General features: G+C 54.3%; 1 protein-coding gene across 2 annotated transcripts in view; it reads right to left on the bottom strand.

Annotated features, from left to right (window-relative positions):
- The window catches only part of SLC9A3 (solute carrier family 9 member A3), a gene marked incomplete at its 5' end in the record, with an annotated part of 47,212 nt that extends 31,741 nt beyond the window's left edge, over positions 1 to 15,471 (bottom strand). For both annotated transcript variants that reach the window (XM_080681446.1, XM_080681447.1), the window contains one exon: positions 15,255 to 15,471. In XM_080681446.1, coding sequence (XP_080537572.1) covers positions 15,255 to 15,471 — 217 coding nt within the window. The remainder of the gene's footprint in view (positions 1 to 15,254) is intronic.
- Positions 15,472 to 16,136: the final 665 nt, after the last annotated feature.

Genomic DNA, 16,136 nt, shown 5'->3' on the forward strand with positions numbered 1-16,136 from the left:
CCTCACACCTGTCAGAATGACTATCATCAATAAATCAACAAACAACAAGTGTTGGTAAGGATATGGAGAAAAGGAAACCCTCGTGCCCTAAGGTGGGATTGCAAATTGATGCAGCCACTATACAAAAAATATGGAGTTTCCTCAAAAAATTAAAAATAGAGCTGCCATATGACTAGCAATAATCCCACTTCTGGGTATTTACCCCAAGAAAACAAAAATACTAATTTGAAAAGATACATGCACCCCTATGTTCATTGTAGCATTACTAGTAAAAGCCACGATATGGAAGCAACCTATATGCCCATCAATAGATAAATGGATAAAGAATATGTGGTATATACACATACAATGGAATATTTGTCAGCTATACAAAAAGTTAAATCTTGCCATTTGCAATAACTTGAATGGACCTAGAGGGTGTTGTGCTAAGTGAAATAATTAGACAAAGCGAAATGCCATATGATTTCACTTATATATGGAATCTGAAAAAAAAACAGAAGTAGATCTATGGCTATAGAGAACAAGCCAATGGCTACCAAAGGATAGGAGAGTGGGGGATGGGTGAAATAAAAGGCCAAAAAGCAACAGATGGTAAATCATTTAGGCTTGTGGGCTATACAGTCTGTTTTGCAACTACTCAACTCCACCATTTAGCAAAAAAAAAAAATAGCCATAACACACAGTTGTATTCTAATATAACTATATTTACAAAATTAGGTGACCAACCCATGGGATGTAGTCAACTGGCCCTTGAAATAGATGATATCTAAAAAAACCAAATGGCAGTTCTAGAATTGAAGAATTCAATATCTGAATGAAAAATCCAATGGGTAGGCTTTTAACAGCATACAGAGATTACAGAAGAGATGGTGAACTTGAAGATCCATCAATAGAAATTATCCAATCTGAAGAACAAAGAGAAGGAAGATTACAAAACAAGAGCCTCAGTGGCCTATGGGACAATGGAAAAAGGTCCATTTATGAGTAATGGGAGTCCCAGGAAAACAGGAAGAAAGGATGGGGTAGAAAAAAATCTAAAGAAATGATGGCCAAATGCCCCCACTTTTGTGAAATATACAAATTTACAGATTAGATAAATTCTTCAGATTGGATGATTTCTACTGATCTGAGGATAGCTTCACTATCTTTAAGTGAAGCTAGAACAGGTGTGAGATAAGCTGAGGGTCCATGGCAGGTAAATTTGGTCGGGGGAGGGGGAAAGTCCTTAAAAGCAGCACCTGGAGTTGGGGGTGAGCTGGGTGGAGGTCGGAGATGGCCAGGACCCCAGAAGAGGGAAGGCAGAGCCCACTTATGAATCAAGCTGATGACACATGGGGCACAACTTCAGTAGGTAGCTGATGATCCTGTCACTGAGACCTTATTCAACAAATGACTCTTTGAGCTCGTGTGACAGGCGCACTGGGAAAAGCAGAGAAGACAGAAGGGAGGATGTCACATCAGAGTCCCACAGATCTGGACCAGCACCACACGAGCTCCCTTTTCCTGAACAAGATGGGAAAGGGACATGGAAGGGCACATGTGGTGGCCCTCCTCTTAGAATGAGGGAGCTGAGGGCCTGATTGGCTGGGCAAATCAGAGATGTGTTTTTTATCAAGGCTTTTAAGTTTCAAGAACATGAAAGGTTCATTACTTCACCGGAAGCTGCTGTGGAGGAGAAAAATCTCGCCCTCAATTGGGGTTGTGGTTGGCTGGAGGTCTGGGGATTGACTCTAACCATCAAATTCATTGTAAAGTCCACTTGATGCAAAGATTCAGACACTTCACTTTGGCATGGGGTTGGGGGGATGAGAGGGACTCCCCCAAACGACTACAAGGATTTGGTACACAGATGCTCTGAATGGGGGAGAGTTTGGATTTCATTAACCTTTAAGTTTCATGTAAAAAATCCCAGCAAGGTCACTTCCTCTGAGGACATCTTCCTGCAGACACAATGTGTGGACAATGTCCCATGGCATCATAAACAAGGCTGTGCCTGCTCACGTGGCTGCCATGTCCCCATGGTTCCACTATCAGGGTGCTGTGAGCACCATCCACCGAAGACAGGACTTTGTCACAGGCCACAGAGCAGCAGGAAGCAATGGGGCTATTGATTTTTTATACTGATGCAGCACAGCCTGAGGACAAAGGGCTCCCCAGGGTGAGAGGACCACGAGACACAGCCAGCCCAGAGGTCCCGCAGGGGCACCGAGTCTCTAGAAAGCTCAACTAAGGCAAATGCAGACAAAAGCTCCTGGAGGCAAACACAGAGAACCAAGACACCTTTTGTGGCACCACATCTCACTGTGTGCCTCAAATGCAGAAGAGTCAGGAGCCACGGTCAGGCCCTGCTGAATGGCCTGACTGAGAGCTGGCCCCTGCCCTCAGCTGCAGGGGCCCTCATGGAGCCGCACCTACGGGGGGTGGGGGAGGAGTTTAGGGGGGTCAGAGTCACATTGCTGCACATTGGACGGCTTTCTGTAGGAGGGACCTGTCTTGGCACTTACTACAAGTTATCTCTTTTAGACTTGGTTTCCTCGTTGTAAAATAATAGATAGTCTAGACTTTCCTGGGCTATTGTAAAGATAAAAATCAGACTCCTGCAAGGAACGTGCATTGAGTGCTTCTACCCCAAGCCCCATGAAAGCAAAAGGGAAAAGCTGTCATTTATTTTCTTTAGTTTTAATTTTTTGGCTGGGGTAATAGGAAGGAGGGATCTTCCACCCCATACCCCCCACACCATGGCTTATACATGCCCTCACCACAGCATGCACACATCTACCACAGCATACACACATCTACTACGCCATGCACACACCTCTCATGGCATGCACACACCTACCATGGCATGCTGAACACCTACTATGGCATGCACACACCTTCACCATGGCGTGCACAGGCATCCTTCCTGGGCCCAGCCATGGGCTACCCGAGTGGCTTTCTTGGCAGGACGGTAGGTTCAGGGCCAGGCTGTCCAGGGAGCTCAGACCCTCCCTGCTCCCCTTGATGGAAGTACAGGGTGCTACCCCAAGGGGGATATTAAGAAGCAGAAAAACCTTCTTCCTGTGAAGAGTATCTTGTTTAACTTCCCACAGTCAGGCACTGAGGCCCCGTAGCATAGATTTAAGCTGAAAACAGATAAACACGGCCCCTCAGGCTCTTGCAGGTGGCTGGGTGGTATGATGGACCCACTTAGCTCAAGGGCTGCCTGCCCTGAGCACCTCTCCCCTGATGGTGGCCACTAGAGATGTGGGTCAGGGGCCAGACCTCCGCCAAGGACAGAGCAAACACAACTGTGCCACAGCAGGTCCACCTGAGAAATATTACTCAGTTCTGTGTTAGCCACGGGCCACAAGCACAATTCAGGATTACAGACGACACACCACACACTTAGCAAGATGCTGGGGCACTGGCTGGGGAAGGCACACTGCTCTTTTGATTTACATTCAGCGCATTAACACTAAAACAAATTTTCAGACCATTGAGAAAACCAGAAATATAAATGTGAAGCCCACTGAAGGTGGCCCTCACATGGGCAGCCCTGCGGGGTTCTCAAAGGAGAGTGAGCGCAAAGACAAAGCCCCTGGTTCCCCTCCCCCTGTGCCAGTTAGAGCTCCTGGCTGGGGTGGGGGGGTTCCTGATGCTGAGCTGGTGTCAGATCTGAGTGGAGAAAAGAGCCCATCCTGTCCCTGGGTGGCTGGCCACGTGTGCCCATCCTGCACCTGCCAGTGCTCCTGTGGGGGACACCCCAGAAGCCAGGGGGGCTGCTGGGCCAGGATACACTCCTCTCAGGCCCCAAGGCCCCAAAATGCAAGATGTGGGGGCAAGACTCATTCCAGCCTGGGACTGAGGGCACCTTGGCCATCCGAACATTCTCAGCATTATTGAGTTAATGAGTAAAGGATTTTGACAACCCCAGGGACTCCTCACAAACTTAACACTGCCTTCCTTTTCCAGTTCCAGAAAAGCAAGCTTTATTGGGGGGCGGGGGGGGGGGTGCTTGGACTTCAACACCAGTACATGGTGACAGTGTCCAGAGGCCCCATCCCACACCTGACCCCTGACCCTGCTCTGTTCACTAATTATATTTTTAAATGGCAGTCATGATGACCCCCCTGCCCCCAGTCACTGTACTGGAGATGGCTATCAACCCCAGCACTGAAATACAGTGGAGAAAGAAGTGGTAAATTAGCGGTTGTGGTGTGAAGTGCACCTACATGGGGCCAACACCATCACAGGGTGGACCACTCCTCATAAGCCTGACCAGCTCCATGAAGTAACCCTGTAGCTGGGGACTCTGTGGGTGGAAACCAGGCCCCTCCAGGACAGGGTCACAAAATCATTCCCAACTCAAGGACAAGTGAGGACCAAGAGGCTGCAGGTAATAGGTATGTGGGGTGGAACTGCTGGGTCCCCTCCTTACCCAGCATCGAAGGACACTGGCCCTGCCCCTGCTGGGTGTGGTGAGATCCACAGCTCAGTGGCCGAGATATAGGTGTCTGCAGCTATTGTGTGAATGTCTTGGCATTTTTGTTTTTATTCAGCGATTGTTTGTTGATCTCTGGGCACTATGCTGGGCCCTATGGAGGGTAATTACAAATGTTCGCAGAAAGTGCATCAGGCACCTTTTACTTTCTGGGCACTCGATCCACCTGCTTGAGTCCACCCTCACAGCCACACCTGAGAGAGATGCTGCTGCTGGCCATGTCCCTGCTGTGGAGGCTGAGGCTCAGAAGGGACAACATCTTGCCCTCAGACAAGGCGACCACGAGGCCTCTCAGAGGCAGCAGCAGACCAGGCAGGAGCCAGGGCGTGGGAGGCCCTGGAGAGTCTCAAATTCCAGGGAGTTGCAGCTGGGATGGTATCTGCTCAGGGACAGTGACCAGCCTCTTCCCTCCTGTTTCCCTCCAGGACATCCATGCGCTGGGGGCCTGCCCTAGCCTCACCCCATATGGGCTAACTTGAGATGGCTGGAGCTGCCCCCAGGGGACTGAACAGGCCCAGTACCGCTGGTCTCACAGGCTTCTCAGCTGCTGCCCCAGGCGACAGAGACAGCTGGTCCTCATCCAGATTCTTTTATTTTTTAATCTTTATTGTTCAGATTATTACAGTTGTTCCTCTTTTTTCCCCCCATAGCTCCCCTCCATCCGGTTCCCACCCCACCCCATGCCCCCCGCTCACTGTCCTCATCCATAGATTCTTGGCTGAAGGAACAGGACATGGAAATGGGCAGCGATGCCGTGTGGAGTGCGGTTTTGCTTTACAATGTGCACTCTATAGCACATTCTGCTCAGTCATTGAGTTACTGCTGTCACCACATGGGGATGACATCTGCCTTCAGGGAGTCTGGCCTCTCAGTTGGCCTTTGGGAAGGAGCAGGAGACTGAGGCCCTTTGGTGCCCTGCTCTTGGGGGTGCCTGGTGACTTCTCAAGCTGGAAAGGCTTCTGTGACCCCACTACACACTTTCAGTGGGACAAGCCTCCAATGGGTTCACCCAAGGTCAGCCAAGGGGTAGCTTCAGCTTATTCCCACACCCCCAGGCTCTTCCCTAGCCCATTCCCCTGGGAGCCCAGCTTTTCCCACTGGGGTGGGTCTAGGGAGCCTTACTGGTGACCCTGTGTCCAGAGTTCCACAGCCATCATGCCAACACTCCATCAGATGTGTGGGAGTGACAGTAACTTGAGTTAATTGGATATCCCCTAAGTGCCTGCCACCATCTGTCCTGGCCCTAATTTCACCTACTCCTTACTGATCCCTCGTAGGGATGTTGGTGCCACAGAAGTAATTGAGGGGCCTGGGGCAATGACAGAGCCAGGATTCAAATCCAGGCCCAGTATCCATGGCCACATGGGGAATAGATCTTAGTGCCATAGGCTGAAGCCCTCAACCTCATGGGAACCAGCGCACATACACACATGTGCACACACACGCACAACTACACATGGACATGCACATGGAAATGCACAGACGTGGGCCTCCCCGGTGGCCCTGACCCATTCATGTCCATATCTAGCTAGCAAGCAGTGGGGGTGAGGGTGAACTATGCTGAGTGCCTAGCACATACGGGCCAAGTTCCAAGGGAAAGCAGAAGGGGAGACCGTAGCACCCAAAAACTAGAGCTAGCTAAGTACTAGAAGGAACAGAGCCCCTATGAGCTGGTGGTTTCCACCCTCTGCATTGTTCTAAAAGCTGTTAGAAACAGGCATTTCCAGCTTTCCCATCCTGCCTTTGTAAGAAACCCTTTTCCAGCTGAGAACTCAACCAGGTTGGACTTTGGCATGACAGCTCAGCAGGTGGTGAATTCATGGAAGGGAAGAAACAGAGTCCGACCCTCCCCCAGCAGCCCTACTCCTTCCCCCTGAGCACTGGTTTGACCCAGAAAGGAGCTGATCTATCTCTGCCCCCAGAAGCTGGAGTTGGGGCTAGGATGGTTCACAAGACACCTTCCTGGAGCTGACACTGGTCTGTCTGCAGGGGCCATATCTGTGCCTGAAGTAGAGCATTCTATCAGGGTGTGGGGCTTGCCTGGGAGACAACTTGGCTCAACCAGGCCCCATCCCCCATCTCCATCTTCAGGACTTAACCATCCACCACTGCGGCCCAAATGGCCCTGGCTCCCACCCACTGGAGCCCCCTGGGCTGGTGCTTCTGCCTGAGTATTCTCCCTGCAGCCTCTCTCGTTCAGCCCAGCCACCTCTCTTCCTCTGAGGCCCATCTTGATGTCCCACAAACGGGAAGCCTGCATCTGGCCGCCATCTGACCCCTTTGCCTGGACTATGACCCCTCACCTAGTAAACCATGGGGCTTTCACCTCTTTCTAGACCTGAACGAACACTTGGGTTATAGATGTAGACTTGAGACACAGCCAGCTCCAAGGAAGGACTCCAGGCCCAGCCAAGGCACCTTGCATGACCTGAAGAATAATACATCAGCACTCACCCTGCTCAGGTGCTGCCCAGGGCTTTGCCATGGGAACCCACAGCCCTGGTGCTGTCAGTGGTCATCACCACCCCTGCATGTGGTTCAGGTCCACAGAGTCGGGCACCATTCGCCCTCCTTACCTCCCAGGCATGCACCCTCCTGGGATGCTGGAGGTACCGAGGCCAAAACAACAGCCTGGTGGGCTCTTCAGCTCTCAGAGGCCTTGTCTCACCAAGGCCGTCAGAGCTCCTGGGGGAAGAGCTTGCATCTCTAATCAGACCCTAGCGAACATATGCACTGGTTTTCTGACTTGTTTATCCTGAACATGTTACTGGGAAGAATCTTATGAAATCAGAGAGCTTTACCCCTTTACAAATCACCCTGGGGCAAAAAATGGCCAACAGGGGAGAACCAAGATGGCGGCATAGGTAAACGCTGATACTCGCCACCTCTCACAACAAAATTACAACAAAAATACAGAACAACCATCATTCAGAACCACCTGAAATCTGGTTGAATGGAAGTCCTACAACTAAAGAATTAAAGAAGAAAGCACAGTGAAACTGGTAGGAGGGGCGGAGGTGCAGAACAGGCTGGTCCAATGCACACGTGTGGTATTTTTTTAATCAGGAGGGATATCTCGGCTGCAGAAGCTTCCCATGAGGAGCAAGGGATTCCAGCCCCACACCAGACCCCTCAGCCAAGGCTTCCAGTGCTGTGAAGAGAAGCCCCCATAAGGTTGGGCTATAAAAACCAGTGGGGATTGTGACTGAGTAACAGGGAGGCTGCTGGAGTCCCAGGCAGTTCCTTGCAAAGGGGCAGCACACGGACTCACTCCCTCTGAGCTCCAGTGCTGGGGCTGCAGCTTGGGGGGATCCAAAGACATATGGAAAGGAACTGGATTGTCTGGAACCAGAGCAAGAACTCAGGGACAGCTTTCTCCCAGACAGGGGTGCTCACAGGGGTCATTGTTCCCTCATCCTCCCCCATCACAGAGCTGACTGGCAAGCCCCAAATCTGAGTATCCATCAACCTGGCTCACACTGTTTGCTCGGCCCTGATGATTCCCTGAGACTCACCCCACCCAATTTGCAGCCCCACCCAAGATGTTTGCAGTGGCTTTTCCATATGAATGGCTTGTCCTGGCTCAGACTTCAGACTTTCCTAAAATCTCTCAAACAAGCAGCAGCTGGTGTCAGCGTGCTCCATACCACTCAATAAGAGGCCCCAGGCCTGGCACTAGCAGCAGCTTGCCTTACCTCCCAGTGGGGTCAAGTTCACCTCAGTTCAGAAGCTCTCATGGCTCCACTTCCCTGGCCCCTCTGACCTCACCTCCCACCCCTCCCTTGGTGGCTCTCCCAGCTGCTCCTCAGGTATACTGACACATGCCCACCACAGCACCTTTGCACTGGCAGCTCCACTCTGAAAATGCTTTTCCCCTTACCCAAGGACTCACTCCTCCCATCATTTGTTCACTATTAAACTTAATGCCATTATCCTGTGGCATGATTGCGTCTGTCTGTCCCTGCACAAATGCTACCTCCAAAGTTTGGGTCTATTTGGTTTGAAGTGGCCTCCTCCTGGCCTACAGCAGTGCCAGGCACGTGGCAGCACTAACATTTGTTAGATGAATATTACACTGGTGAGAGCTCATCTAGTGCCCAGAACTATGGCTGCTAAAAATAAAAAAAAAAAATCAAACATTTTGGATTATTTTGATAAAGCAAACCGTTCAAACCCAAAAGAGTCATCAATATGCTGAGGGTATTGACCTGCCTGGGACCCAAGTTCCAGGCTGTGTCCCAGGAAGGTGCATGAGCCAGGACCTGTGCAGGTGTCTGTGTGTCTGGAGGCCAGGATGTCAGGACCTGGCAGAATCATTCTGTCTTATTCCAGAAGGTTGCACGGTGGCGAACAGGGCAGCAGATTTCAGCTTGTGGTGGAGGGCACTTCAGACATGCATAGGTGAGCGTGCCGTCTCCCAGGGACCTGGCCCACCCAGGCTAGCTCTGTTTGGGGTGATGGTGCTCCCCACCCTGAACCCCAACACGCCCACAGTGCTCTGAGCTAATGCTGGCGCCACTTGTCAACAGTTTGCCTGCCTGGAGGGTGTTGTCGCAGGGTGTGCCGCTCAGCTCACCAGAGGCTGCATGGCAATTTGGGGGGGAAATTCAGCCAATGAGCTTAGGAAGCTGCTTCCCAGACCCAGCACCTGGATGGTTTGTAGGAAGCTCACAGACAAGTTAGAAGCTGAGATTCATCAGTGTATTCATTGGTTCACTCACTCATTCATTCATCCCTCACCCCTGCAAAGCAGATCTTCAGGAGCCCGGGCAGGCCTCCGGGCTTTGGGTACACAGCAGGAAGAGAAATACACAGTCCCAGCTTTGCAACACTGACCTGGTTGTGGGGGCATCCTCAGGAGCTGGGGGGGTAGGGGGCTGGAAGTTCTGAGCTCAGAAGAGGTGGGGCAAGAAAGGTCCTGGGTAGGTGGGGCTCCAATTCCTAGTGACCTGCCTGACTGGGGAGGTGTGTGTGTGTGTGTGTGTGTGTGTGTGTGTGTGTGTGTGTGTGTGTGTGTAGGAGTCTGAGCTTCAGGTGAAGCCAAGAAAAGCCACTGTATAGCAGGGCTCCAGCAGGGTGGATGGGAGGCTGCCAAGAACTCACCCACCCCCAGCCCACATGGCCCCCTGAGCTCAGCACCCCCTCCAATCTGATGGGCTCTGCAGGCAGGGCTGGGTGGGGAGGAGTGCTGCAGGCACCTGGACTCCCAGCACTGCTATCTCCCCAGCTCTGAACAGACAGGAGATAGAAGACAAAGATATGAAGAGATAGAGAAGAGCTGGAAACAAGTGCATGAGGTCAGGTCAGGAAGAAGGGCTGGAGGTCAGAGGGTGGGGGTAGGGTGTGAGCAAGGAACAGGCACGGGTGGGGGCAAAGACCTGCCCCAGGTGAGCAAACCTCAAACAGCTCAGACTCTCATACTAGGAAACCACTCAGCTGCCTTGAAACTTTTCTGGATGCAAGGGGCAGAGACCTCACTGTGTCCAGCATGGCTCAAGCAGGAAATCACCCACTCTAGGCTCCAGTGCTAAGGGTGGGGAAGCAGGCTCTGCACAGATGTCCCCAATACCTAGCACCCCAAGACATGGCCCCTGAGGCCTGGTACCCTAATACCTGGTACTTGAGATCCAGCATCCCAATACTCAGCACCCCAAAGCTTGGTGTCTAAGACCCAACACCAGAGAGCTGCCAGCTGTTAGACTCAGAGCCATGGATACCATGCTCTGGGAGCAGGCCTGTCCTAGCTCCCCAGCAGGGACAGAGCCAGGGAAGCCCCTTCTCTGAGAGAAACTCAGAGCACCTGCCAGTGTAGGGCAGGTAGAGGAGCTGAGGAGACTGGCCCTGACCTTGGCCAGCCCTAACCTTGGCCAGCCCTGATGTTGGCTCGCCTCCTTCATCAGACACTGAGCTCCCCCACCCGCTTCAGGTGCACAGCTCCTGGTAAAACTCGCTGCCAAAAGGGAGAGGAGAGAAAATGGGGAGAAGATGTGTGGATGGGAACCCCTACTTTAAACACTCCCTGGCTCTTGGGGAGCGCATGGGGAAGGGCCTGGTGCATGTGGAAGGAAATCCCACCTGTCCTACTGGGCCAGAGCTGGGGGGCAGAACTGGGGGTGAGGTGGGCTGAACATGTCTGTGAAGAAATAAAGTGTGAGGGTGGTTAAGGGCCAGATCAGAGAGCCCAGAGCTAAGTTTCACCAAACTCCTGCCTTCACAGAGCCTGTGCATGCGTACCAAGGCTGACTCAGGCCAGACTCCGAAGAAGAGCCTGGAGTCCTGGGAACTGGTAGTGATTCTTTCTGGACTGTTTTGGGAAGCTGGCCCGGGTGGAAGGCTCCCTGGGGAGTCCCTTCTGGAGCAGGCAGGACTGTGTGCTATCGTACTGCCTGACCTTTGCCCCCTTCCTCAGATTATTCCAACAAAATACCTTAGCTCCGAATGCCCATGGATTGTTTTATAGCCAGGGGCTAATTCTCCCGTGGGCAGTTCCTGGAAAGGGAGACTTTACACCTTCACCATGGCACCTTCCCTCCAGTAGAGACTCCAGGCCTTGGATAATGGGTCTTCACTCCCATTGACTCCATCTGTCCTGTGAGGACTGGGGTCCACTAGGGCCCACTGACTGTCTACTCTTGGAAGGATAGGTTCCACTGGGGACTCCTGTTGGTTACTCTGCCCTTCTAGGCCATCCTTGTCCTCCAGATCCTCTCATGCGTTCCCTCCAGGCCAGCAAGGGAAATTCAGGGGGTGCAGAGAGGAGAGCATGGTGGAAGGTGCCCAGGAGCCCACAGCAGAGAGTGGGATAGGAGTCAGGGGCTCCTCGTCTAAAACCAGAGCAGGTGTAATTAACCCAGGAGTTAAACACCACCCCAGAGCTTCCCACACAGCCTGGAGCATAGTTCAGGGCAGACACCCAGTGCCCGACAGCTATACCGCAGAGAAATCCACCATTAGGCAGGGCGTCTAGACAGAAGTCACACAGCCAGGGGAGGCCTGAGAACTGAGAACCTATTAGGGAGAGAAAGCCTGGCCTGGTGCAAGGTCCAAAGTGGCCCTGGTATGAGCGGCTGCAGACTCAGGACCCCCCAGAGGAGCTCATGTCCGGGGCTACTGGCTGTTCCAGAGAAAGCCCCCCTCCCCTCCACCAAGGGCAGACACCACCCACTGCATAAGGATCCTCACCCTCATTTTCTACCCGTCCCTGAGCTGTGGATGGCTCCCTGGCCTCAGTGGCCTCCTTCTCCTCTGAATTTCCTAAAGATGCAGTAACAGGCCCAGATGTATACATGTGGGGAGCTTGCAGACTCGGGGTCTTGGACATCTGTAGGTACAAGAGCCATACCTGTTCCTCACCTTGCAAAGTGGCAGAACCCAGTCCCGGGCCACCAAGATAGTGCTGTGACCCTGCTCTCCACAGCTCTCGGTCCCCAGCTGCTGAGCAGAGAAGCTGCCGTGAAGCTTATGCAGGAGTTACTGCCTGTGTCTCCGGGTCCCCCTCACCTTCTTTCCCCAACAAGGTTACTAATGGCTGGAAGAAATCTGACCTCTCCAACACAAGGTGTTTGGAAATCAGTATCAATCCAGCTCTTCTGTTCCTGTAATTTGAAACTCAAATAGTCTGGATGATCCCTGACCATTTTAAATGATGAAAGGGGCCAAGTAGCTTAACAAGTGTGAACCCTGGACTGTGGGGCAGGAGGAAGTACACTGTGATCCAAGCACGTCCCTCATCAGTGCACGGGTTGGACCCACGGCCACGAGGCCTCCGGGCCCAGTCAGGGGAAGGTGTGGGCGTGATTAGTATTTAGGGGTTTGAGCAATAGGCATTAGGGTTGGCTTTGCAGGGAGGGAGACGTCTGAGGGGGTCTGGTCCCTGAGTCAGGACCTCAAGTGTAAGTCCAGAGTTCTTAGGGGTAGGCAGTGGGGTAGGGGTGGGCACCTGAATGCAGAGGGCTGAGCAGGGAGGTGGGCTGGGCAGTGGGAAGTCCCTGGCTTAGTCCAGCAGAAACTAGGTCAGAGCTCTGATTTTCACTGCAGAGAGCACAGTGGATTGTGGGGGGTGAGATCCAAGCCTTGGAGGGCGTGGAGCGCAGCTTGGTGGGTCTGGTCTGGAGTGAGTGGGGACCACTGAGATGAGGTAACTGGCTCCTGGTTTGTGTGGCTAAGTGTGAGTGGTGGGTCCAGATTGTTTGCTAGACCTTGGTTTTGAGCCTGGAGAGCTGAGAAGTGGGGGGAGTGGGGGTTCATCTGAGGTGTGGGGAGATGTCTGTGCAGAGATGCCTGATGACCAGCCGCACTTTCAGGTAACCTGGGCTGGAGATGGAGGCCCCTGGAAGACAGTACCTGGAGGTGCTGGGTATGGGGCAGTGAAGGGAGAATGGACCTAGGGTCGGGGGAGGACTTAGGTCCAGACCCAGAGGCAGGGCCCCAAGGTTGATGAAGAAGGAGCAGCCTCAGATAATGGGGACAGGACAAGGCAGTAAGGGGTGGGGGACTTCAGAGGGCAGGGGAAAGAGGTGGGGTCATGAAGATGGCCTTGGGGAACTGGGCAGGGTCAGTGCAGGGGATTCCAGGGTACAGGATTAATGGGGAGAGGCCACAAGGAAGGACAGGGAGGGAGCAAGGCTGGGAGAGGGCTGGGCATGGGTGCAGTCCCAGCTTCCTTTAAAGATGGGGAAACGGAGTGTGTGTAGTGCCATCATAGTGGGAGCCTCCAAATTCAGAAGAATATGTAGGCAGGGATGGGGCAAGGCCTGACCCCGGGTCAGAGGGCACTCCAGGGGTCTTCTTCCTGGGATCCTCTTTATGTTGTCCTGAGAGCCCCTGCCTCCAGCCTCCCAGGATTACAACCTGCAGGGTGTGGTGCTGTTGAGGTGAGACTTTTTAAATGGTGAGTGCCAGGAGGGAAACACGTTCTGCCCTGCCCATGAGACGGCGCTGGAGCTGCTGGAGCGGGCGGCCCCCCCTGGAGAAGGCCCTCTTCGGACAGTTCAAGTGCTCGGAGACCTGCAGGCCATGGCTCTTCCTGGGTAAGTAACAAAATCTGGGCCAGGCAAACACTTGGGTCAGTGCCGCCCTCCCAGGGTCCCCACACCCACTCAAGGCTGAACAGCTGGTGCCCTGATGGCTGGCACTGGACTTTCATATGCCAGGCTCCACACCTGTGCCGCCACCGGGGCTAGACAGAAAATGCATGCTTGATTACACAACAGAGGTGCTGCACCTCCCAGCGTGTCTTGGGCCCACCCTGCACATGTCATCATCCTTATTATGGTTTCATAGAGTAAAGAAGGTGGCAGAGGAAGAGACGCCACTCCCCGCCCCCCCCCCCACACACACTACAAGTGTGCCCCAGAAACAGGTCAGTTCTTAGGTGAGCAGTGTGAGCGTCCGGGCAGGGTACGCCCAGACACTGAGGTTGGACTTGCCCAGTAAATGTCACATTGGACATGGCTAGTGTCAGTGGTCTCCCCCTGGCAGAGACATCTGGCAGAGACACAGCTTATGAGACCACATGGCTTTCCAGTGGGGGACGAAGTAAGCAAGGTGACCAGGCAGGTGGGGCCAAGGGGCTGCACTGATGCCAGGACAAAGGAGGGAGGAGGCAGAGCGAGCTCCTGAGAAAGACAAAGCAGAAAAGAGAGGGACTTCAAGGGAGGCCATTGGCATAAGCAGGAAGTGAAGGAAAAACAAGCTGCAGCCAGCCTCTGCCAGGTACCCCCAAACCCCAGGTCCAAAGCCCTCTAAGGTCTTGCCCCAAACCTGTCTTTCCCAGCATGCTGAGCACGTCAGTGCCTTCCAAGGCCCCAGAAGGACTCCTCTTCTTCTTCCCTTGCCCTTCCCCATTCCAAAACCATTGGTGATCTGTTCCTGCCACCTACAGCTTCTTGGGGGCAAGGATGGGGGGGTGGGGAGGGGGTGTCTTCAGACCTTGCGCTCAGTGGGCCCTCCCTCAGGCTCCCCCTAGTTTGTTACAAATGCTATTACACCTCCAACACCTCAACTAAGACCCTCCCTGGTGTTCACTAGCACTTAGAAAGTTCAGTCCTCCTAAGCCCTTAGGAAAGATGACCTTCCCATCACCTTGCTGTGGAGTTATGGCAATCCCACTTTGCTGGCTCATTGGAGCAAGTTAGAAGAAAAGAAATCTGACAGGAAGGTATTTTAAAAAGAGAAACACACTCAATGGGAAAATCGCTCCTATAAGCAGGATTTTACTGGGTTTAATTATGAGCGGCACCGTTCCCCTTCTGCTCTGGGAACAAAGTATCACTTCGGTGCTTGACAACAAGGGCATTCCCCTTTTCAGGGCATTAAAAAGCCCCCCACAAGCCCGACAGACAGAAAACCCGGCGCAGGAGCGCCAGGAGAGACGCGCTGTACCGCAGGCCTGGATGGGCAGACTGGAGCCCAAACACAGGACCAGGTATCCGGAGTGCGCGGGCTTCTCCACCGGCACCTGCCCTGCAAGATCGGGTGACTCTCGGGGACCAGCACCGCCGCTCCGGGCCCGTCCAGGCTCGCGGCCCCTGAGCCTTGCCCTGCCTGACTCAAGGGCTGATTCCCCGGGGCTGGGAGCGGTGCTCTCGGACCGGACCGCGGGGCAACTGACACTGAATGCGCCCGTTCCACAGGGAAGACCGTGGAGCCGGCACATACCCGGAGGAAGGTGGGCGCCTAATTCTGCCCGCTGGAGCGCAGGCGGGGTCGGTAGAGGGAAAGTCGCGGCGGGGCCAGAACCCCGAGGCCCTCCGAGTCCGGGGTCGCTTACCAATCTTGGCCACGCTGGCCACGAGGATCCAGAGCGCGATGATGTATGGGTCCTGGACGTGGTGCCATTTGAAGGTGACCACCTGGAAGCCCTCGCTTTCTTGGTGCTCGCTGCCAGGCTCCTCCTCGACGCCCCCCACCTGCGGCAGCTCGCCCAGCGCCAGCAAGAACGCCAGCAGAAGCCCCCAACGGGGCCCTAGTGCCCCGCGCTGCGACATCGCCCCCACCGCTCAGTGTCCAGTCCGGACGCTCATGTCGTGTAAGTCCGGCTGCGCTCTGCAGGACGCGCTGCGCGGGGGGCCGCTGGACGCGCCAGCCGGCTGGACGCGCGTTGGGCAGCGCAGAGCCGAGAGCGCTCTGGGTGCGGGCTGTTGTCCGGTCCCCGCCCGCCCGGGTGGCCTTTAATCCAGCGGCCCCCTCCCGCCCCGGGGCGGGGCCTTCCCGCCCCCGCTGCGCACACGCGAGCGCAGACACCGTCGCGCGTTCTCGGCACGCCCACCCCGGGCCTGACCGGCCCCTTGGCCTCACCTTCCCACGTCCTCAACCCACTCCCGCCCTCTCCTGGAGCCCTGGGCTGCAGGGCGCAGGCCAGAAGGTCTATGCGGTCGCAGGGCGATGGAGGACCTTCTCCCTTGGGGACGGAGCGCAGCGCCGAGGGCTGGGGGTCCTTCAGGGCTTGGCTGTCAGGTGGTGGGCGCTTGGTGCCTCAAGCGCCCCATGGTGGCATTCGCTCAGCTCCGGAGTTGCCAGGGGCCGCCCATGGGAACACTGCCCCCAAGCTCCTCCTTCTCCACAAACGCAAGATCTGGGGCTGTGCAGACCCCAACAGAGGCACAAGGACCCAGAAAGGGGGCCAGGCTGCCAGCCTCGTACTGTCTTCCAC

The sequence above is a fragment of the Plecotus auritus genome (genome assembly GCF_963455305.1).
Source record: "Plecotus auritus genome assembly, chromosome: 7".
Lineage (NCBI taxonomy): Eukaryota > Metazoa > Chordata > Mammalia > Chiroptera > Vespertilionidae > Plecotus > Plecotus auritus.